At 51.6% G+C, this 21810-nt stretch overlaps 6 protein-coding genes across 7 annotated transcripts in view; 5 read left to right on the top strand and 1 right to left on the bottom strand.

The window, feature by feature from the left end:
• LOC6497844 (gamma-aminobutyric acid type B receptor subunit 2) overlaps positions 1-12035 on the top strand; it is a 31657-nt gene extending 19622 nt beyond the window's left edge. The window contains exon 12 of one of the 2 annotated variants that reach the window (XR_006507487.1): positions 11813-12035. The gene's annotated coding sequence lies outside the window, so the exon portion shown is untranslated. Of the gene's footprint in view, positions 1-11807 lie in introns of both variants that reach the window. The other variant, XR_006507485.1, reaches the window with a different exon arrangement.
• Positions 5060-5538, top strand: LOC116654977 (tenecin-3-like). The gene has a single exon (XM_032451899.1). The coding sequence runs from the start codon at positions 5140-5142 to the stop codon at positions 5452-5454; it is 315 nt and encodes a 104-aa protein (XP_032307790.1). The 5' UTR covers positions 5060-5139; the 3' UTR covers positions 5455-5538.
• Positions 10250-10753, top strand: LOC6497847 (putative polyketide hydroxylase). The gene has a single exon (XM_001961526.4). The coding sequence runs from the start codon at positions 10313-10315 to the stop codon at positions 10685-10687; it is 375 nt and encodes a 124-aa protein (XP_001961562.1). The 5' UTR covers positions 10250-10312; the 3' UTR covers positions 10688-10753.
• Positions 12028-13450, top strand: LOC6497848 (gustatory and odorant receptor 21a). The gene is made up of 2 exons (XM_001961527.4): positions 12028-12780; positions 12841-13450. Exons 1-2 carry the CDS (start codon positions 12029-12031, stop codon positions 13430-13432), a joined length of 1344 nt encoding a protein of 447 aa, XP_001961563.1. The 5' UTR covers position 12028; the 3' UTR covers positions 13433-13450.
• A 121-nt stretch (positions 13451-13571) lies between these two features.
• Positions 13572-16603, top strand: LOC6497849 (xylulose kinase). Its single transcript, XM_001961528.4, has 2 exons — positions 13572-16022; positions 16094-16603. Exons 1-2 carry the CDS (start codon positions 14341-14343, stop codon positions 16095-16097), a joined length of 1686 nt encoding a protein of 561 aa, XP_001961564.2. The 5' UTR covers positions 13572-14340; the 3' UTR covers positions 16098-16603.
• Positions 16171-20486, bottom strand: LOC6497690 (cGMP-dependent protein kinase, isozyme 1). Its single transcript, XM_001961529.4, has 5 exons — positions 20213-20486; positions 18362-18759; positions 16851-18305; positions 16609-16794; positions 16171-16333 (listed from the first exon to the last, which is right to left on the bottom strand). The coding sequence occupies exons 1-5, from the start codon at positions 20351-20353 to the stop codon at positions 16171-16173; spliced, it is 2343 nt and encodes a 780-aa protein (XP_001961565.1). The 5' UTR covers positions 20354-20486.
• Positions 20487-21810: the final 1324 nt, after the last annotated feature.

Raw genomic sequence — 21810 nt, 5'->3', positions numbered from 1 at the left:
AGCAGCCAGCATGAGCTGCTTGGGAGGGGGAGGGGGGTGGTGGCACAACTGTCGTACGTGTCTGAGCTCCGGTTTATTGAGTGTGTGCGAGACACATGCAAACTGCCTTCGCGACAGGTCCTCCAAGACAGAGCCTTGATTTGCGCTCGGGAATGTAATGAACCTCGAAATAACAGAACACCAAGGATGTGCTCGGAATCGGAGAAGTATTCGCGATATTTCACTCCGATCGCAGGCAGCCAGACGCGATTAGGGATTCGGGAGGACTCTTGCCAGGACATTCCCTTCAAGGCTGCCACGTCATGCATTTCTGAAGTCCAATCTGCTGCCAACTGCTGCCAACGAGTCCTGCGAAGTGTAACAGAACTCGATTGGAATTTCCATTAAAAAGGATGCGCCGGCAGGACGACCGAAAAAGGAGCAAGTGCTAACTGGCCGACAGCTCTGGCCAGTCGGTTGGTTGCAAATTTCTTATGGCATATGATTTCCATGCCACATGCCGTGTGCCCCATGGCCCATGGTCCATGGCCGTGCCACATGCCCCTCCTGTTGCTGTGTTTGATTTGCGGTTGTTGCAAGTTCCATTGCTCTGCAAATGAAGCAAACGAGCCGTGCGGTCTCTGGCTGTCGGCGAGTCCTTCGCCGCATTGTTTGGGCCGGAGTGGAGAGGCTGTGCCAGGATGCGGCAGGAAAGACAGGACGGATCGTCCTGTTGGGCCCGTAAATATTGGCGGACATTCAAGGGAGAAAGGACATTCGGTGGAATTTTAATTAGACCAGACAGGGGGAGGGGGAGGGGGAGGAGGAGGGGAAAGCTTAGCCAAGGCGTCAAAATCAGCGGAAAACTCTCGCCCCGGCCGCCTCATTAAACTTTCGAGTGCCAACTTGACACCTGCCCCTCCCTTCCCCAACTAGACACATGCACCTGCAACATGCATGCCGCTTCCTGACTTCCTGCCACCTGCCACCTGCAGCGCAGTGACTTGATAAATATTTCCATTGGCGTCAACAACAAAGGCGGCTGCCTGTCAGGGGGCGTGGCAAGTGGCAAAAGTAAGTTTTAATTATACGTCACGGCCCACAACTTTGGCCAGAGATGCGCAACTTTCCCCACAACTAGGCTCTCTTAACGGAGAGTGTTGAGAAAACTTAAAACTTTAAATTCTTAAGAGGAAAGAAGAAAGAAAGTATTTTTTTTCCTCTTCATCCATAAACAAAATTACTTCCAGGCTCTCTAATTCCTAAACTGTAATTGTCAAAAAAGCGCTCATCTCTGACTTGGAATGAAACTTTAATCAAAACTTGCGCTCTTCCAATTTCGCGACAAGAAGTTAGTCCAACTACACGTGAGCACCCCACCACCCCCCATGGCCACAGTTCGCCTCTAATTAAGCGATGCGTACTCTCTTAAGCTGGCACGCGGGATAGCAGATGCAATGCATCATTAATGCACACTCACACATGTATGCAGGCAGGCATGTATGTGTGTTCATTATCAGACGTTTACAGGGGAACTTTAATCTCTGCACTGGAAACAAGAGCCACGGTTTCTCCTTTCCATTAATTGTCTTTCCTTAGCTCTGATCTCTGGGCTCTCTGCCCTTGACTTGTGACTTGCTCTCATTACTTAAGCTCCCAGTTCCATGCTCTCGTCCTGGAATGCAGTCGCAGTGCAGAAATTCCCTGGCAGAGATCGGACTTGGTGACAAAAATATTAAATTATAGTGCATTTGGAGTTAAGTTTTTATATTCAAGTGGAAGTAACGGTGCATACATTATCATATAATCAAATATTGGTGCTAGAACACAAGTTTCAACCATTTCAATGACAAAATAATGTTCATGTGAGTAGGAAAAAAGATAATTTTTTATTTCCAATACAATTTTACAATATTGCGTAATGGAGGGGAGTGGTGGGGAGTTTTTTCCAGTGCACTTGCAAAATGGTTGCCGAAACGTGCGTGTTTTCGTCGCCACGAATGGGCTATGAAAAGCGAACAGAGGAAACGGGTAACGGGTAACGGTGAACGGTGAACGGCAATGGGGGCCACTGCAGAAGGGGTCGACCAGAAAGGGGGGTGGGAGGAGGGCGAGAATGGCGAAATAATATTCCAGCTAATAGCTTCTTTTATGCTCCACTTGAGTTCCCGACTGCGATGCGGCGCTCTTCTCTTAAGTGGCTCGCAGCTCTGCCACGTAGGCGGCATAAAATTTTCGGCCGTGATTATTACGAGAGGGTCGAGCGGAGAGTGGGGGGGAGATGCTCGTAATTTCATTAAAATTGTATTAGCTGAATATGAGGCACAGGTTAAAAGTGGGAGGGAGAGTGGGAGAGTGTCCGTGTAAGAGTTCTGGAACGAGAGAGTGGGGGAGCACTGGAATGAGTGGCTCTGATTTTGGGAAATGAAATTATCACCTATGCGAGCGACGGTCATTAAACCGCCACCAGCGCAGGGCCAAGGTCATGGGGTGGGCTTTAAAGTTCCAAAAGGACATTAAACTTCCTTTGGCCGAGAGGCTTTTAATTTCCATTTTGCTATTAATTCCAATCTCAAAGGCTGCAAGGGGCAAGGGGCAAAGGGCAAGGGGAGGGGCAAGGCTCGAAGGATATCACTGCCACAAAGCCGCAAAGCCAGGCGAGGCTTCGGTTAATCTCTAGTCTCATTCACAAACAGGATCCATAGATCCGGGCTCTAATTCAGGCACTGAGAGAAAATCATTTGGATATTTATTTTTCTCTTTGTGGCTTAAGCTGGAAGGATATTTAAAGTCTTATCTATTTCTTAAAGAGCGCTCTCAAAGAGAGTCGCAGCTGTTATAAACTGGAAAATTCTTCCAGTGCACTCTTCCTTTATGTTTCCTTGATTGAGTTTCACCTTTTGCATATGAAATTCAATTTAATCAGTTTGGCAGCTCAGGCCGACGCACACACGCACATTCCGCAGAACCCGCCCGCACAGTGCAGCCAATAATAATGAAGTCCTTTTGTTGCCGAGGCCCAGGACCCTGCCGGCAACAGTTTCCAGGCCGGGGCAGAGGCCAACCTCAATAATGTTTTCACTTGGAAATCAATAAATACAAAAAACATGTATTTGATGACAGGGCGGCGGGCGGCAGGCGGGGCAGGACAACCAGAGCAGCTCCTGTCAGCCATAAACTGGCAAATTGTATATAAATAAAAGCAGAGACGCAGCGCCGCAAGTCAGGCCGGGCCGGGCCGGGCCGGGGAGACAAATCCCTCCCAGAAGTCACAAGGAAAGTGGAGGAGCGGAGCTATTGCTGACTTGGCAGGCTCGTAAAACAAAGAGTGGCGGAGGCCAGGGGGAGACTATCTCCTCTACGACTTTCATCAACTCTTTTCGGCTCCTTCCTGGCCGCAGCTGCCGCCTGAGCCCGGGCTTCCCAGTGTCCTTGGGCGCCAATTGGTCTAAGCCCCGGGCAGCAGCGGCAGGACAACAACTTGTTGTCGCTCTGGCAGCTCAGGTCTAGGCCGGAATGCAAATCCAGGACCCTCTGGGATCCAGTTAGTCAAAGGACCTTTTGTGGGTGGGTTTGTGTGGGAAAGGGAGAAAAGGGACAAGGGTTGGGAGCTATTTGAGGTTTAAGGATAAAGGGGTTTGAATGGGGTTGAAGGTTATTGCTTGTTTCTAATCTTTTTTTAAGAAATATAATTGAAATAATTGTCAGAATGAGCCTTTTTTTGAATGATTATGTTCTATCTTATCTATTATATCTATAAACTATCCATCACATCTCTTATAAAATTCAATTTTTAACCAAAATCTTAGTGGTAAGTCCTTCTAGGATGTTCAGCCTCTAGATGCTACTTCGGGGCGTAGATCCTTCGAAAGCAAGACCAATTATCTCCTCTCTATCTCAGGAGAATTCCCTTCGGACAGAAGCAGGCAGGACCAGAAGACCAAAAGCAGTAGTTGCGGTAACTGGGCCCAAACAATCGTATTGATTTAGGCCCAGTCCAGCCCCCGCCATATGTGGCATATGCCACAAGAACCTAGAGGGGGCACTCCAACCTCCAGCGAGAGTTCCGCTAAGAGGCTTCCTCTCTAATGAACGAACTGCAGGGTGAGGTGAGTCTGTGTCTGCCCCAGTTTAATCGCATTTAGCTCATTTGGCGGCAAATTGAATCTGCCACGACCCGCCCTCTGAATAGGCGCCGTGGCCCGAAATGAGAAATTCAATTAAAATCAAATTTTTACGGCAACAGCAACGGCAACAGACTTTAAGACACATTTTCAGCGCCCTGGCTGGCGGACAAAGAACATGGTTCGATAAATAGGCAAAAATAATTGAACAGTGGCCGGAGGAGGCGATGAATCCTCCCATCATCCCTCGGCTCATCCCCCAGAAACAGCCGCATCACGCAAGGACACTGATAATCGTCTCAGTTTCCAGCGCGGCCCACAGTCCGTTTGCCACATTTTTTCACTTGGCTGCAGACTCGGAGAGGAGGCAGCCTCTGATTAAGTTCGGTTATGGATGGACTAGTCATGGATGGACCAGCGGAAGTGGGTGGAGAGGTGGCTGGGAGGCGGCAGGGGGTGGCAAGGACATAATTAAGACATAGGGGCTGGTTTCTTGCAGAGGTTTTGGGCAGGAATCGCCTCTTTATTATTAGAAGTTGGTGGAATCTGAAGATGACTTCATTAACAGAATCTGGCTTACCATTTAGAGGCCTTCTGGAGCTCCTCGCTCTGCCATTGTCTTGAAAAGTGATATAGCCATGAACCCCTCGATCAACAGAAAGCGGAAGAAAAACAAGCAGAAACCCAAGGCCCCTCCAGCAGCTGCCGAAGCCACAAAGCCACTGAGTGACTGAGTGAGTCACCAGCAATCAGCAAACCACCTCAGCTCCAAGACCACGCACGAAGCTGGCTCCGGACTTGGTATTTCCAAACTCGTACTATCCCAGGCCTGTTGTTTGATGTCTTTGGTGACGTATTCCCAGCCGAGTGGCAGCTGTTTTTCGGGGGACTCACTTGCTGACTTGCTGGACTGGGTGGGAAAATGGGAAACTTGCAAGAGTGGCAAGCGTATAAAAGCGGCGTGGCGCCGGGAAAAGGTATCACAGCAGTCCCAGTTCTCTCCGAGCCAAGCCGAAGCATCCAAGAATCTGAAGAAATGCGTTTCCTCATCGTGATTGCCTTGTTCGCCGTGGTGGCCGTGGCTGCAGCCCAGCAGGGAGGTCCTCAAGGAGGCCAGCAGGGTGGCCAGCAGGGAGGCCAGCAGGGAGGCCCGCAAGCAGGTCCTCAAGGCGGCCAGCAGGGAGGTCCTCAGAACTCCACCCCCGAGAGCAGCGGAGAGCAGCCGAGCGGCCTCCCAGGCCTGCCTCCCAACGCCAACGCCACTCTTCCCAGCAACAGCACCACCGAGGCCGGCATCACCGCCGACAGCACCACTGAGGCCAGTGAGGCCACCACAGTGGCTTCCGCCTAACTTTGGCCTGAAGTCCAGTACTATTTAATATCCACCTTGATACTTATGTTACCTGATGTTATTCAATAAACCTCTTGCAAGATAGCCCCTAGTTCTATTAAAGATTGAAGGCTTAGCCCCTTGGCAGTGACACAAAGTCCCGTTGCGCTGAAAAGTATGCAACATTCTGTGTGTGCGGCCACCAGGGACTGCCACTGTGGCAGAAGCACATGCGGTGGATCATCATGAAACGCAGCACAGAGTCTCTTTCAGGCCACTCAGCCAAGTGGCCACTGAAGGGCTTTGCCACAGAGGGCTGGCCGTCAGTTGTGGGGCAACGAAATGATCAATTGATTTGCATTCCCACTGCCACTTCCACTTGCTCCCCCACCCCCCTACAGGGCGGCCAAGGCGCCGTAATCCCGCCCTGCCACAGCGGCCGCCACTTTGAAACTCTGAAACAGAAAACTGACTGAATGGCTGACTGACTGCACCCAGTGGCAGCTTAGCGGGGCTAGGATGAGTGCCAGTGAGTGCCAGTGCCCAGATCTAGATTCTAGACCCTTTTGAAGAATGTGATTCTTAAATGATAATATGATAGCATATGATAGCAAGAATATGATTCTTTTCATCCAATTGTTTCCTTTTTAAATCAATCTTTTGTGAAAATCTCCACCAACCTCTCAACCACCTTATCCAGGAAAGGACTACCATTATCTGCATCAAAAGTTCAAGCAAGTAGAACAACAAAAATGGACTTATTTTCATTAAAAGTCATGATGATAACTTGGTTATCTATATCCTTTGAGGCAAATGAAAACCCACCAAAGTCCTGATTCAAATTCCTGGTTCCCCAATCGGTTGTAAGATGGCAGAGATATCTCCAATCGACTGAAGCTGGGAAGAAAATCAGAAAAGTAAAGATATGGAAGAGTTTATCTCTGAATGATTTGCGATTTAATGAAGGGGGTAGGTGGCAGGGTGGCACGGTGGCGCGGGGCATGCCACTTGCAAGGAGGCAGTCGTGCTGGGGGCAGGGCTGGGCGGCAAGCAAAACAGCTCACTGGGGAACTGTAAATCACGGCGAGCGCCGAGCGCAAATTGGTTAGTGGAACACATGCAGCAGCCAGGAGGGCAGGACGGCAGGATGGCAGGAGCAAGGAGTAGGTAGGAGGCAGGACTCGCACTGGCACACATGAGCTGCCTTTCAAAGCAAGGAACAGGTTCGCGCTTTTGAAAAATGAAGGCTGTCGGGGGAGCTCTCGCTCCGAAAGCACACGCAGAAATGCCAGAAAAGGGATGGGAGGGGGCTAAAGGATAGGAAATCGCATTACATCCTTGGGTGGAATTAGTTGTCTCAGGAACTGAGGATTTCTCGCAGTGCACTCCCCACCCCCCACCGGCCCCCTTTGCAACCCACTACTTAGCTCCTTACCGCGCCGCTGCACGTTTTAGTTGCACAAATTGAAAGGAAAACACATCCTGGCTTCCTTGCATCCCATCCGGCAGGAGCGGCGGCAACAATAACGCAAAATCAGGATGAGCAGCAGCGTCAGCCGCCTCCCTAAAAGCCAGCAAATGAAATTTTCCAAGGACTAGTGGAGGGGCAAGTCGATCGAAGCGAAATTGAAAAAATAATCATAAATATTCCATGCAGCTCACTCGAGCTTGCCGTCTATTTTTGCTTTTTTTTTCGCTTTCTGCCTGCCGGTTTCTGTCATTTTCCGTCTCTATTTCTGCCTTTTTTGCGATTAAGCTGGAAAGCGAGTGCAGTCGGCGCCAGTTAAGTATACGCCACGTGGGCTGCGGCTCCTGCAGGCTTAGTTGAGCCGAAATGCGCACAAGCCGCTTCCTGGCATGTCGCTGCCACATTTACATGCCACTCCTCCGCCTCCACTGCCACTCCCAGGACTCACCGCCGCGGGCCAAGAACATTCTAAAACGCTACGTGTGAAAATAATTTCACGGCGCTAAGAGAGGTTGGAGGCTCTCCTTTGGGAGGAAGGGCTCTCGACCTCTGGGCTACCCAGTACTTGCTCTTTAGACTCCCCTCGGAGGTAAACCCCCTTGTAAGCCATAAGAAAACAAATGTTTTTCCAGATCTTGTTACGGAACTCTATTATGAGCCGAGTTATTGACGTTGTGGGTAAATATTTTCGTAGTTCTTCAGGCAAATGTTGGTTTTGGACAAACAAGAGTCACGAAACAGTGACGTAATTGAATCATGAACAATATCGAGCCAAGAATCCAAGATTAAATGTTAAAATAAGGGTAGTATTTAGAGGTGTAGAAGTGTCTACTAGCCCAAGATCCTATTCCAAAGACCACTCAGAGCCACAAACAAAGTAGAAACTGAAACCCCCAGTATGTCTAAGCGAAGAAAACCGATCCTCTTCTGTTTTTAAATTCTTTAATTACGGAAAGTTTCCAAAGAAATCTGTCCCGACAGCTGTTTTGCGTGGAAATCACAGCCCCCAGTGGGCAGAGTCCAGTCCCCAGACCCCTGGAAGTATAAAAAGACCCCCACAGTGGTCAGCAGTATCACACTTCCCAGTTCTCCTCCAAGCAGAGCAATACCACCACCAAGCCAGCAAAATGCGTTCCTCCATCCTGATTGCCCTCCTGGCCCTGTTCGCCGTGGCCGCCGTCCAAGGAGCCGCCCAGGGAGGCTCCCACGACGCCCAGTCGGCTGCCCAGCACGGAGCTGCCCAGGGCGCCCACCAGCACGCCGTCCACCCGGCCGGCGCTCACCAGGAGGCGGCCAACACCACCCTGTCGGCCAGCAGCTCCACAGAGGGCAGCGGCAACTCCACCGTCGAGGCCAGCACCGCCGAGTCCAACGCCACTGAGCCCAGCACCACCGCAGCCCCGGCCTAGGACCTCCACCACCCTGCCACCCTGATGCGCCTCTCCGATCCACCATATCAGTCTACTCACTAGTTTATTTATGAAATACACTTGAAAAGCTCTCAGAAGCGGTCTACTATCCTTGGCGAGGGCAGGATCCACCCAGTCCTTGGGGAAAAGACAGGATACGAGTGGCGGATAGGTGTTACAATTCCCGAACATTGTAGCGCCGCCGGCTGTTTCCACATTTAACGCAGAACGGAGAACGGAGAAAGTTTTTCGATGTCCATCCCCCTCTTGCTCTTGGTGGTGGCCTCCCCGAGGTCCTCCCAGAAGTCCTTCACAGGGTGAAAATGAAAAGTTAAACGCGCAAAGTCAATAAAAGCCGGCGACGGCGATACTAAACAAATGGAGGAGGAAGCGGCAGTTGGGAAATCCTTTAATGCCGTCGCATTTGCATGCCAATGAATGGGTCCTGGGGGGAGGAGGTCCTGGTGGCAAGCAGTGGTGGCGTGGTGGCGTGGAGTGATCCATCGAGGACAAAAGCCGGCACTCATTGTGTTTTTGTGCGGTGCCTGCGACTGTTACCAACTGTTTGCCGAAAGATAAAAACTCGGTTTGGGAAACTTATAGAATGCACTTGCAGTGCCAGGATGGGGGGATGCCAGGACACTGGGATGGAAGGACGGCGGCAGTTAGTCTTTGCCGGGCGAGTGGCTGCGTTTGCTTTGCTAATTGATGCACTAGGCACTTGTGTGCCTTTCAATTACCAGCCACCAAAAATCCAACAGAGATGAGCTGAAAATAGGAATTATCAAAAAAGGACAAAGGGACAGTAGGACTCTGAGAACAGGATGCATTTATATCGACTTTCTTGGACTAATTAATCGATTCTGAGGCGAAGAACTCTCCAGAATCTCATTACGATTCGAGGATTCGATTGTGGAATAAAATGCAAGTCGCCTTTAATTAAATTTTGAGCCAAGCATGCTTGGAAAAAAGGCATGGGGGCTGGGATTATGGCAGTGTGGCCAAGCTTGTTCAGATTTTAATTGCAACTGCAGCTCGCTCATTAAAGCAATAAATTTCCGATTCAAACTGCATTTGCATTTTAATTTGAAAAGCAAGTACTAGGGGGAGAAAGGAAATTAGTTTGCTACACTTTTCATCCATTGCCAGTCATTAAATCATCATTTCCACCTCCAGATCCTGTCGGGAGATGCAGAGGCCCAGCGTGGCCAGAGCCAATATTGAGCAGCTCTGGCTCTTGGCTCTAATTAGTCAATTTATGTCCAATTTGCTAATTTGTGGATGCTCTCTGTTGCCTGTTTGTTGGGCAAACAGGGCGTATGATTAATATTACAACTGCTCTTGGCCAGAATGCAGTGCCCAGTCATAGGAAACAAATGGGTTTTGTTTCGAAAACATATTAGGGATGATGGAATCGAGAGAAGTGTGGGTCCAGAGGGCCTAGTAGATGCAAGTAGATGACATTTGAACTAAAAAGCCTAGAATTAAATGAACATTTGTGCATATTCTGGCCTGGAACTCCACTCCCCTGATGAATGGCAGGCAAAACCGGCTAGAATCGAATCAGACGCCGGCGAGCAAACACCATTTGCCACAATAATCACCCCGCCTCTAGCCCCCAGCCCCTCCCGGGCGACAAATAGACAAACACAAACACCAGAACAAACAAACAAACAAGAGGCTGGGAGGAATGAATAGAAATCGAATCAAGAGCAGCTGTGCTGTGACGCAGAAGAGCGGCGAACGGACGAGCTTCTGAATGACAGACATTGGAGTCGAGACCAAGACCGAGTCCAAGACCACGACACGAGCCAGCTCTGGGTGTCTAGTCTGTCGCTGGGTTTTCCGAATTACACCTGACGTTTATTTGACGGCCCGGTGACGACACTGAGCGGCTGCTGCTGCGGTGAACCGGCGGGGTATAAAAGGTCCCCCCAGTCGGGGAGTAGCCATCACAGTTCGAGCTCCAGTCTTCCGCTCCACTACCCACAATTCCTGAAAAATGCGTTCCTTCATTCTGATCGCCCTCTTCGCCCTGGTGGCTGTGGCTGCCGCTCAGGGTGGCCGTCGTGGAGGACCAGGAGGCCCTCGAGGTGGACCAGGAGGTCCTCAGGGTGGACCAGGAGGCCCAGGCGGTCCTCAGGGTGGTCCAGGTGGCCCAGGAGGTCCTCAGGGAGGTCCAGGAGGCCCAAGAGGTCCTCAGGGCGGTCCAGGAGGCCCAGGAGGTCCTCAGGGTGGTCCCGGTGGTCCATGGGGACTGCCTCCTAATGGAACCCTGCCCTCGAACAGCACCACTTCTACCACAGAGGCCAGCTCCAGCTCTTCCTCCACTGAGGCCAGCACCGAGGAAAGCTCCAGCACCGAGTCTTCCGCCTAGATCATCGGAAACTGCAATACAAGAATCTAAAGCTTATAAATAAAAAAAAAGGAATTCCAGCAAAAAGAAGCAACTATTTAATGGTTAAGGGAGTATCTCTCCAACAAGTCTATCCGTCTAATCCTCATAATCCTTTCAAGCGGAGTTGCAATAGATAGACCTGGAAGTAAACTATAGGATTTAGAATGTTAACTCTGACTTTTCCCTCAAGCTGTGCAAGATCTCAACCCCTACAAGATAGACCTGCCTGGCTTGCAGTTCCCCAAGCCATAACTCTTGCAGACACACCCCTCCAGCCACTCCCCATCCTCCTGGAACACAATATGTCACGCGGAAGGCATAAAAAACCAGCTAAACACTTTATTTATGCAGTCTCGCCTGTCGTTCGTCCTCAAAGTTTTCGCATTAAACGGGCTCAGTTCGCCAAACTATGAAAATGAGTTTCGTTGCCAAAAAAAAAAGGCCAGAGGGAAGTGGGTGGTGGAGCACTGTGCCAAAAATTGCAACAGTTGCTTCCATCCCATCTTGACTTCTTGACTTTAAAGGCGCCCCACGGTTCTCTAACAGAAGTAATCCCCAATGTGGATCCAAGCGCAGCAGGATGAGTGTTATCCTTCCCCAGAGTCCTCCCAACTTGAAGCGCCTTAAGAGCCAGGGCCGGACCTTTAATATCTGAGGCAGAAATAGATCAAAAGTCAGACCCAGCACACATATGCCAGGGAGCCAAGAGTCGGAGATGAAAAGGGACTGGACCGTTGGTGGCACACTTTTATTGGTCATTAGTGCGAGCCTCTATCGGCTTTCGTAAGCATTTACACATCGTTAAACTTTCATTTCCGGCAAATTAAGCGCATTTTATGTACGCCCTCCGTCCTCTCTCCCAGCCCTTCCTGCTCCTGGCCACTGGCCACTGGCACTGGGTGACCGGGTCACCAGTTGGACGATGTCAGCAAAACGACCACAAGGAATACTTGGAGAAATAAAGTGGGAGAAGGTCTTGGTTTATTTTAAAGAGGCATTCTCAAAGAAGATATGCTTCAGAAGGGAGTAGTTTTCTCCTTAAAATTAATTTTATTTTTAATTCCATCCAATTAATGTACTTGTATCCCCTTTCTTTCAGTGCAGCCCCCAAGTTGTCCTCGTCCGAGTCTCAGAAATATTTAATAGAGGGCAAGCAAAGGGGCGCCGCCTCCGGGCGTGTCCCCTCCATTGTTTACCTTTCAATCGAAAGTCAATAGCAAGGACTGCCCGCCAGGCCACCCGTCAGAGGTGTTCAATGGAGGACTATAAAAGCGGCTCAGTCCAGGAGCGCCGAGCCTCAAACATTTTAGTGTCCGAAGAATGTCGTTCTGGGCAGTGAGCCGCGGCGGCACCCCACCCTCCAAGGTGGTGCCCATGCTGAATCCCAACCAACGCCAGTTCCTGGAGGACGAGGTGCGCTACCGCGAGAAACTAAAGCTGATGGCCCGCGGCGACGCCATGGAGGAGGTGTACGTGAGGAAGCAGGAGACAGTGGACGATCCTTTGGAGCTGGACAAGCACGACTCGTTCTACCACACCACCAAGAGCCTGCTGGTGTTGTTCCAGATCATGGGCGTGATGCCCATCCACCGGAATCCCCCGGTCAGAAACCTGCCCCGCACCGGCTACTCCTGGGGCTCCAAGCAGGTGATGTGGGCCATTTTCATCTACAGCTGCCAGACCACCATTGTGGTGCTCGTGCTGCGCGAGAGGGTGAAGAAGTTCGTCACCAGCCCCGATAAGCGCTTCGACGAGGCCATCTACAATGTCATCTTCATCAGCCTCCTGTTCACCAACTTCCTGCTCCCCGTGGCCAGCTGGAGGCACGGACCCCAGGTGGCCATCTTCAAGAACATGTGGACCAACTATCAGTACAAGTTCTTCAAGACCACCGGATCGCCCATCGTGTTCCCGAACCTTTACCCGCTGACCTGGTCGCTATGCGTCTTCTCCTGGCTACTGAGCATCGCCATCAACCTGTCCCAGTATTTCCTCCAGCCGGACTTCCGGTTGTGGTATACCTTCGCCTACTACCCCATCATCGCCATGCTCAACTGCTTCTGCAGCCTGTGGTGTGTATAGGATCTTCTCCAGCAACCTATTCATGAAAAGTAATTCTCCTTCTTCAACAGGTACATCAACTGCAACGCTTTCGGCACCGCCAGCAGAGCACTCTCCGATGCTCTGCAGATGACCATTCGGGGGGAGAAGCCTGCCCAGAAGCTAACCGAATACCGGCACCTGTGGGTTGACTTAAGCCACATGATGCAGCAGCTAGGACGCGCCTACTCCAACATGTATGGCATGTACTGCCTGGTCATCTTTTTCACAACGATCATCGCTACCTACGGCAGCATCAGCGAGATTATCGACCACGGAGCCACCTACAAAGAGGTGGGTCTGTTCGTGATTGTGTTCTACTGCATGGGTCTTCTCTACATCATCTGCAACGAAGCACACTATGCCTCCCGAAAGGTGGGCCTGGATTTCCAAACGAAGCTTCTCAACATCAACCTAACCGCGGTGGACGCGGCCACGCAGAAGGAGGTGGAAATGCTGCTGGTGGCCATTAACAAGAACCCTCCCATTATGAATCTGGACGGATACGCGAACATCAACCGAGAGTTGATCACCACCAATATCTCATTCATGGCCACCTATCTGGTCGTGTTGCTGCAATTTAAGATCACTGAACAGCGGCGGATAACCCAATCCCAAGCTTAGCATATTCTTATGTGTATTTCAATTTATTTAAGCTCTCATAACACCAAAATTGAATAAAAACGGACATATTTGTACTAACACTAAGAATCTGGGCACACTAGTCTAAAAAATAAATTAGTGTGACCAGATTTAACAATGACCTGCACATAAAAACGGTCAAATTTTTTTTTATTTGGAAAATTTCGGACGCATAGAAGTAGAATTTTGAAAATATGGTCACATTAATTTCGAATTTTTCCAAAAATACGGTCATACTATTTTGGAAATTTGGAAAATACGGTCCTACTAATTAAGAATTTTGAAAAATACGGTCACACTAATATAGAATGGAAATACGGTCACACTTTTATAGAATTTCATTTGTACGGTCATACTAAAATACGGTCACACTAATAATTTTTGGCACCAATTTGCACCTAAAATTTTTAGTGTGACCGTATATTAGTGTGACCGTACAAATGAAATTCTATAAAAGTGTGACCGTATTTTTCATTCTATAATAGTGTAACCATATTTTTGAAATTTCATAATTAGTATGACCGTATTTTAGAAAAAAATTCTAAATTGGTGTGACCGTATATTTGATTTTCTAAATTGGTGTGACCGTATATTTAATATTCTATATTAGTGTGACCAAAATTATAATTTCAAAATTTTTCAAAATCAATTTTTTTTTTTAAATTTAACATACCTGACAATAATTTTTAATATTTTTCGTTTTTGGTCACACTAATTATCTATCTATAAAAAAAAGACCAAACCAACATATTTAATTTATTAGGTTTCACAGCTGCTTAGTATAACCTGTCGACTAAATTGCTATGCTAGTAAAAATTGTTTTCGATTTTACCACCGAATAAAAATTAAAGTTCCAGATCCCATTTTGACGGCCTTTTTTCTCCAGCACGATGTGTCATAGACGCTCCATTGACTGCAGCAAGAACTGCTACCTTGGACTCCATCTGGGTTCCCTGTCTCTTCATGGGGTGATCGTTGATTCCGAATTAAAGGTAATTTTCGAATCGCTGGTCCACTATGATGTAGACTTGCCAGAGTTTGGCACCAAAACTGGGGTAATCGAAGACGCTGCCTACGATGAGTTCCTGTGCAATCCCGTAATGTATGTGAAGGCGTTGGACATCTTGATAGAGTCTCTGGTATCCCAGGGGGCTGACATGCACTCGGTGGTATCCATTGGCGGAGCAGCCCAGCACCACGGTTCCGTCTATTGGTCCGATATAGGGTTGCGCCGGCTTTGTAATCTTAATCCAATCTTTCGGCTCCACGAACAGCTGACCAACCAGGCTTTTGAGTTGACGCGTTCGCCTACGTGGCGCGACTTCTCCACAGATGAGCAGGTACGCGAAATGGAGTTCGCAGTGGGTGGAGCTGCCGAGATGGCAGCCATAACAGGATCCCGGGCGTACGCTCGTTACACAGGGCCACAGATCAGAAAGGTGTTCCGGAAGTGTCCGGAGCACTACGAACGCACCAGTAGGATTTCCTTGCACACCAGCTTCCTGGCATCGCTGCTCATTGGAGGCGTGGCTGCCATAAATCACACAGACGGCAGCGGCATGAACCTGCTCGACATCCGGAAAAAAACGTGGTCCAAGAAGTGCCTGGATGCGTGTGCTCCCGATCTGGCCCGACGTCTAATGAGGCCAATAAAGCCCTCACGACTGCAGGGGCGGATTGCCAACTACTATGTGCAGCGCTGGAACTTCCGGCCGGACTGCATGGTTGGGGCGTTCATTGGAAGTAAGAATTCGGAGATGGCCGGGCTGCCGGGCCTAACCGACTATCTTATGCTCTCCCTGGACACAAGTGACGCCATAGTGCTGCCGTTGAAAATCGCTCCGGTGATAAATGAGGGGCACGTGCTAGTCCATCCAACCCGTCCCGATGAGTACATGGGAATGCTCTGCTTCCGGAACGGATCAGTGGTCCGAAACGCGATTTGCGAGGAAGTAGCTAATGGCTGTTGGGAAAGCTTCAACCAGATGCTGGACGACACGCCCATGGGCAACAACGGTAATGTGGCCATCCACTTTCGTGACCGCGAGATCATCCCAATCGCCCAGGGCACGATGCGGTGGGACGCCGATGTCGATCCTATGACCCAAGAGTCTTTGCGCGGGCTTCCGAGATTTGAGGCGCCGGAGATCGAGGCGCGTGCCGTGATTGAGGGCCAGATCATGCACCACTTCTCTGTCGCCAGCGAGATGGGCTTCACTTCCGACGAGGACACCAAGGTGATAGTGGTGGGGTCTGACGCCAAAAACACCCGCATCCTCCAGATAGTGGCCGACGTCTTCAACACGCGCGTGTACCAGCGCAATGGTCCGGAGGCCAGCTTGCTGGGATCGGCGTTCCGAGCTCGGTATGCGTTCTACGAGCATCGCGAGTGCGCCTGCAACTGTCGGCCCTGCCGCTCCTGGGACCGCAACTCCAAGCTCAGCTACGACGAGTTCTTCAAAGTGCCAGACGGACTGACGCTGGCGGCGGAGCCGACGCCCGGATGCGTGCAGATCTACCAGCCCCTATTAGGTCGCTGCGCCCAGATGTGTCGGGTCTTGGCTTCCAAACAGTACGTCCAAGTCATGGTGGAGAAGTAAATGATTAAAGTGCTTATTGAAATGGTTTCCGGGCTTCTTCTAGGTAAAGCAATTAAGCTGCAGATCTACGAGGGGCAGGTGGCCAAGCAGGAACGGGAGTGGGAGTGTCATCGATGGCTGCTAAAAGTCCGCATCCCAGCCGGATAGCTCGTCCGGCGGCTCACTGGGATCGCACGGGAAGCGGTCGAAGTACCGGGTGTCTGTCGGATGGGCGATGGGCCGGACGAATGGCGGGATTAGGAGCTGGCTGGACAGCCCGTCCCAGTCGAAGCCCAAGAACCATCTGTGAATTGGACATTAGATAGATGACGATAAGTATACAACTCTAGCACTCTTGCATATGCCGAAGTTGGATTTTAAGTCTATCTTAATATTTGTACTAATCTTTATACTATATTTTTACTCTCTGATATTAAGACTCTCCCCATCTGCAAGAGTGTTAGCCTTCGGTCCTCAAGATAGCTATAGTCACTCCTTTTTTAAACTCGCTATTCTTTTCATACCGATGTAGTTGTGAATCATTTTTTAGAAACATAAAGTCGAAAACAGCAGACTCACTTGTGCTTCTTAATGTCCTGAATGCCTCCGGTCTGGTACCCCAGCCGCTCCGACGGCACATCCCGGCAGAGCCGCTTGATGAGCTGCACGGCCCAGCGGGATATGTTCTTGGGGAAGGCGATCATGTCGATGCCCTTCAGGATGAGGTTGTACGTCTGCATGGGATCGGGGGCGCTGAAGGGGGGACTGAAAGAGAGCGAAGGATGAATCTATCTCAGAAAACTAATAGTGCCTGTACTTACGCTCCGTTGAGCAGCTCGTGGATTAGGATGCCCAGGGCCCAGTAGTCCACTGCGCGGTCGTGGCCCTTGTTCAGGATGATCTCCGGCGCCACGTACTCCGGGGTGCCGCAGAACGTCCAGGTCTTGGCGCTCACCCCGATCTGCTTGGCGAATCCAAAGTCCACGATCTTCACGTAGCCGCGCTCGTCCAGCATCAGGTTCTCGGGCTTGAGGTCGCGGTAGATGATGCCCCGGGCGTGGAGGTATTCGAACGCCTGCAGGACACAGCCGATGATGAACTGCGCCGCATTGTCCTCGAAGGAGCCCCGGTCGCGGAGCATCGTCCAGATCTCGCCGCCCATGCAGGCCTCCAGCAGCATGTAGACGTACTTCTCGTCCCTGAAGGTGCGGTACAGCCGGCAGATGAACGGCGACTTGGAGCTGAGCATGATGTGCCGTTCGCTGTAGATGTGCTCCTCCTGCTTGGTGTCCACGATGTGCCGCTTCTTCAAGCACTTCAGGGCGAAGGTGTCGACCCTGTTCTCCTGGTACGCCTTGACCAGCTCCACGCGTCCAAAGCCACCAATGCCCAGGGTGCTGACCACCTCCAGGTCCGTCAGCTTCAGATCGGGAAACTCCATCTCCGCCCGCGAGGTCTTGGGCTGCTCGGCTGCCTGGCTGCCGCCCTCCGCCTGCTTCATGGCCAGCATGCGGCTCTCGTCCCCGTAGTCCTTCTCCTTCAGCTCGCAGAGGTCCCCGATCAGGCGCTTGAACGAGTCCCTGTCCAGGGTGAGGCACTCCACGCCCGGCGGCAGGGCGATGATGTTCGCCGTCCGCTTGTCCTCATTGATCAGAGCCTGCTCCCCGAAGTAGTCGCCCCGGGCCAGGGTGCGCAGCTCCGTCTCCTCTGTGGAACTCGCCGCCAGCTTCTGGGTCACCCGGACGTTGCCCTGGGAGATCAAGAAGAAGGTGTCGCCGGCGGTGCCCTGGCGGATGATGTAGGTTCCCGCGGCGTAGAACTCCAGTTCCAGGACGTCCGCAATCTTCGCTAGCAGCTCCTCGCTGAGGTTCCTCAGCAGGGGCACCGACTTCAGGAAGTTCACGCTGTTCTCAATGCGCTGGAGTCCCGTGCACATCATGATCTGTTGGAAGACCCGCCGGTCGAGCACCCAGACTCTGGCCGCCTCGCTGAGCACCTTAATGGAGGCCGTTCGGGTGCAGTTGTAGAGAATGGCCAGCTCCCCAAAGGCCCGGCCAGGGCCCATCTTGTCCAGCACCTTCCCCTGCTGCATCACTGCAAACTCTCCGGCGGCGGAGACGTACAGGTGGGCTCCCACCTCGCCCTCGCGGATCACAAACTCGCCGGCGGCTATGCTCTTGGGGTACATGGAGTCCACCAGCTCGCGCACCTGCGAGGCGTCAATGTTCTTCAGGAAGTCATTGTCCATCACGGCGTCCTTGATCTGCTGCTTGTCGCTGGAAGAAATATTATTAGACTTCGGGAAGGGGTATCCTGACTATCCTAGACTCACCTGTAGTCCTTTTCGTATTTGGGAATCGGCATGCTGTAGGACTGCTGCATGGACTGGACGCAGCTCTCGGCGGAGACTCCCTGCTTCTTGGTGGCCGCCGGCATGGGTTTCGGCTGCAAAGGAGGAGACTCGTCCAGTCCTCCAGACTTGGAAGACGAGGGCGAGCGGGTTGAGAATATCGAAGCAATGGGAAGCGGGTCCAGCGTCAGGGCTTCCAGGGCGTACTCCGGACTCGTGGGCAGCGCCATGCCACAGGAGACGCACACATGGGGATCCCGACCGGAGGCAGTCTCCTCCTCGTCGCACTGCTCCGGCAGGGAGTAGAGTTTGGACTTTGGGGAGTGGTGCCGCTCATTCCGGGTCACGTTTAAATGGTTGGTGGTCTGCTGCAGCACGCTCTGGAAAGGGTGGGAGAAAGGTGGGCGAAGTGATGACTTGCTCAATGAGTGTTATTGTTTCTGGGAACAAGCCCCTGATTTTTGCCAGTGCCTGCTAATTGGGTGCGTCTCAGGCCGTCCTCGGCGTCCTTATCGGTGTCCGCAAATAGAATGCCAAATTTTCCCCACAGGCAGTGACCCAGAAAGCGCCCCAGATAGAGATAAAGCCCGCCAATGTAGGCAAATCCGATGCGCCGCCCCGAAAAAGGCCCAGTCATAGACCCAGTGTTCTGGAGGGTAAACACGATAAGCCGAATGTCAGGGCGAGGTGTTGCCCCCTCCTTAGTTCCACTACCACTGCTACTCCACCTCGGGCTTGTTTTCCAAATTATTTGCATAGAAATTAGCATTTCAAAAACACTCTCCGCAGGCCCAGCTCGTATTTCCTTTCTTTGGCATCGGCCGGGGCTGCGGTCTCTGTTTTTCGAGCTGCGCGTGCTGCTCGGTCGGAACTACACATCTCGGTGTGTATCTCGGCGTCTTTGTTTACCTCCAGCACACCGGGGGCTAAGCGGTGGAGGGAGGGAGGGAGGGAGGGAGACCCACCGCCCCATGGATCGAAACTGTAGCCGGATCGAGTCTGGAGGTGATCCGGCAATTAGCGGCACACTCGCGAGACCCGATAGAGATCATATTACATCTGTGTAACGATCATAGTGATGGGGCTTAGTGGTCCAGATTCTGGATCTATCTTTGAAATAAAGATGAGTCCAAGATGGGTTATGCAACTGCCATTGAGTGACTCATCAGCCCAAGATGGTGCAGTAGCTTCTACTAAGCAATTAGCCGCAATCGGATGCAAAGTATCTAGAGTCTCTCCTCCCATAGCTCCCGACTATGGAATTGTGCAAGACCCGCTCGTCGGCGCTAAGCGATCTCGCCAAGAAGTGCTAATCGCTTAGCTCAATAAATCTGCCTCACAATCCGAGTGCGCGGAGCAGCACGAGCGCTTCTAGACACACATGGATATCTATCAGATACCGACCGCACCAAGGGCATGGGCTAGTTGGGCATGGGCCTCCACCCCCCCGCCTGCGGTTTTGGGTAGTGGGGTAGGCACCCGGGTGTATCTCTGATATCTGGGCAGAGTCTGCTGCTGTTTCGACGCCAGATAACAGAGTGCGACGCAATTAGGTGGGTGGTGGCGGTGTGGCGGGGGTGCTGCGTATTTGCAGATACTTTTCTATCTCTGCGATACACAAGGCGAATTCGAAATTATTCCGAAAAAGCGACTCCTGCTTATCTGCCACAGGCAGCAAACAAACCACCAACCATCCAACTAGCCAGCCAATGAAAACAAACAAACCACTGCGATGCGATAGACAACGATGGATGGCTTTTCCCCACATGGCTACCTGGCTACCGGGCTACCTGGCTACCGGGCTACCTGGCTACCTGGTTCCCCCTTCCGTACCTTCAGCTTGTGGATTTCCCGGTGCAGCTTGACCAGCTCGCTCTCCCGGCACTGCACCATCTCCTTGAGGGACTGCACATCCCTGGTGAGGGTGCGGACGATCTCCTCCCGCTCCCGGTCGCTCAATCCCCCCGATGCCATCGATGCTTGGTCAGTGTCGCCTGGTCAGTAGTCGAGGAGGTGTCCCATTCAGACGCAGCTGGCTTCCTCCGCGGCACTTTTTCGGTTTGCTTATGCGCGTGCGACTCGTTCGCGACTGCCGGCGGTGTCTGCGATCTACGCGGCGTATACGTGATTTATCGGAGACACCGAGGCCCGGCGAGGCGGCGAGGTGGCGAGGTGGCTCGGAGAGCGAGCGAGTGGAAAGGTGCGAACTAAGAGACCCGCCAACAGCTTGGAAGAGAGCGATCGGGGCCGGAAGGCGCAGCTCGGCCGCAATTTAATTTGGGTTTACGGCTACGGCGACCCCGAAAACAAAACCTAGACACAAAGGCGGGCGTAATGCGATGATGACAGCTAACGCGGCACTGGGCTGGACAGGGTGGGTTGAGGAGGTGGACCAGGGCATGCCGCGAAAGCCAGCACCACAGAATGCACACAGCGTAAAGATGAACATGAAAATGTCAAATGGCAGCCACCAGATATGAAACAAGGAGCGGGAGACTGGCAGCTAGTTGGCCAGCTAGGACCTCACTTTAAGAGATTCGTGTTTGACAATCTTGTGCAGTTCACAGCTTTTCAATTTTTACCCATTATGCCACCTGCATGTAGTTCAGGTCTTAAGGTCCTTTGTCCTTTTTAAGCGTTAAATTAAAGTTATTTTCACTTTTGTCTTGCCGCCTGGTGGCTAGTGGCTGGTGGTTGCTGACGGAGGAGGACCAGCAGTCTGGCATGAAATTGCCCCACAGCCATAATAGAATTATAGTGGCCGACTGGGGCTTTAACGCCGAGGAGCGAATGGCTCTGCCTGAGTGCGGATGATGACGAAAGTGGTGGTGTATCTGAATGTCTTCCAGAGTAAAGCGAGAGGAGCTTCCGCTGTTTCTGGCCCGAAATTTAATGGAAGCTCTCGCATTCCGCCGCAGACACACGACAGTGATGTATCTCGTTTTCGCGGCGATGTGCCAGCGCGAGTGCGAAAAAATGTGAAGCCGCAAGGAGGAAGAAGAAGAAAACAGATTTGGCGGCGACGTGACAGCCGTTCGTTGCACAGGAGCTCCTTGCCAGGAGCCAGCAGAAGGATTAGTGGTGTAACACGAGGCGTATGCGCAATGATGCAGCAAATGATCCATTAAAGCATTGCCGCGAGTGGAGCCAAGACAAATGCTCAGCCCGCTCACCTGGAAGCTGGTGAACCGTTCAAGAGTTGGATGTGTCGGGTAATTATCTGCAGGGCAGGGCCACCACAGGGCAGGACAGCCACTCCGCCAGGAAGCGCCCGCCCCCCACAATGACCCCCGTGGTGGCAGCCACAGGGCCTCCTAGTTCCGAAGAGCCAAAGTTGCAAGACAGCAGGGGGAGAGCCGGCAACTTAACGTCAATCCCGTAGAGCCAGCTAATTAATGGACGCTAATTTTTGATGGTTTCGGCAAGGCGGG

This window comes from Drosophila ananassae, chromosome 3R, assembly GCF_017639315.1.
Source record: "Drosophila ananassae strain 14024-0371.13 chromosome 3R, ASM1763931v2, whole genome shotgun sequence".
Classification (NCBI taxonomy): domain Eukaryota; kingdom Metazoa; phylum Arthropoda; class Insecta; order Diptera; family Drosophilidae; genus Drosophila; species Drosophila ananassae.
This window is presented reverse-complemented; position numbering and strand designations above follow the sequence as displayed.

What these genes read in the sequence shown, in the direction of transcription:
- LOC6497847 (XM_001961526.4), top strand. Translation starts at nt 10,313, where the DNA reads ATGCGTTCCTTCATTCTGATCGCCCTCTTCGCCCTGGTGGCTGTGGCT.
- LOC6497690 (XM_001961529.4), bottom strand. Translation starts at nt 20,353, where the DNA reads ATGGCATCGGGGGGATTGAGCGACCGGGAGCGGGAGGAGATCGTCCGC. An exon ending in CACGAGCTGCTCAACGGAGC is followed by an intron (nt 16,795 to 16,850) that starts GTAAGTACAGGC and finishes GCTCTCTTTCAG; the next exon opens with TCCCCCCTTCAGCGCCCCCG. An exon ending in CAGGACATTAAGAAGCACAA is followed by an intron (nt 16,334 to 16,608) that starts GTGAGTCTGCTG and finishes TCCAATTCACAG; the next exon opens with ATGGTTCTTGGGCTTCGACT.
- LOC6497848 (XM_001961527.4), top strand. Translation starts at nt 12,029, where the DNA reads ATGTCGTTCTGGGCAGTGAGCCGCGGCGGCACCCCACCCTCCAAGGTG. An exon ending in AACTGCTTCTGCAGCCTGTG is followed by an intron (nt 12,781 to 12,840) that starts GTGTGTATAGGA and finishes CTTCTTCAACAG; the next exon opens with GTACATCAACTGCAACGCTT.
- LOC116654977 (XM_032451899.1), top strand. Translation starts at nt 5,140, where the DNA reads ATGCGTTTCCTCATCGTGATTGCCTTGTTCGCCGTGGTGGCCGTGGCT.
- LOC6497849 (XM_001961528.4), top strand. Translation starts at nt 14,341, where the DNA reads ATGTGTCATAGACGCTCCATTGACTGCAGCAAGAACTGCTACCTTGGA.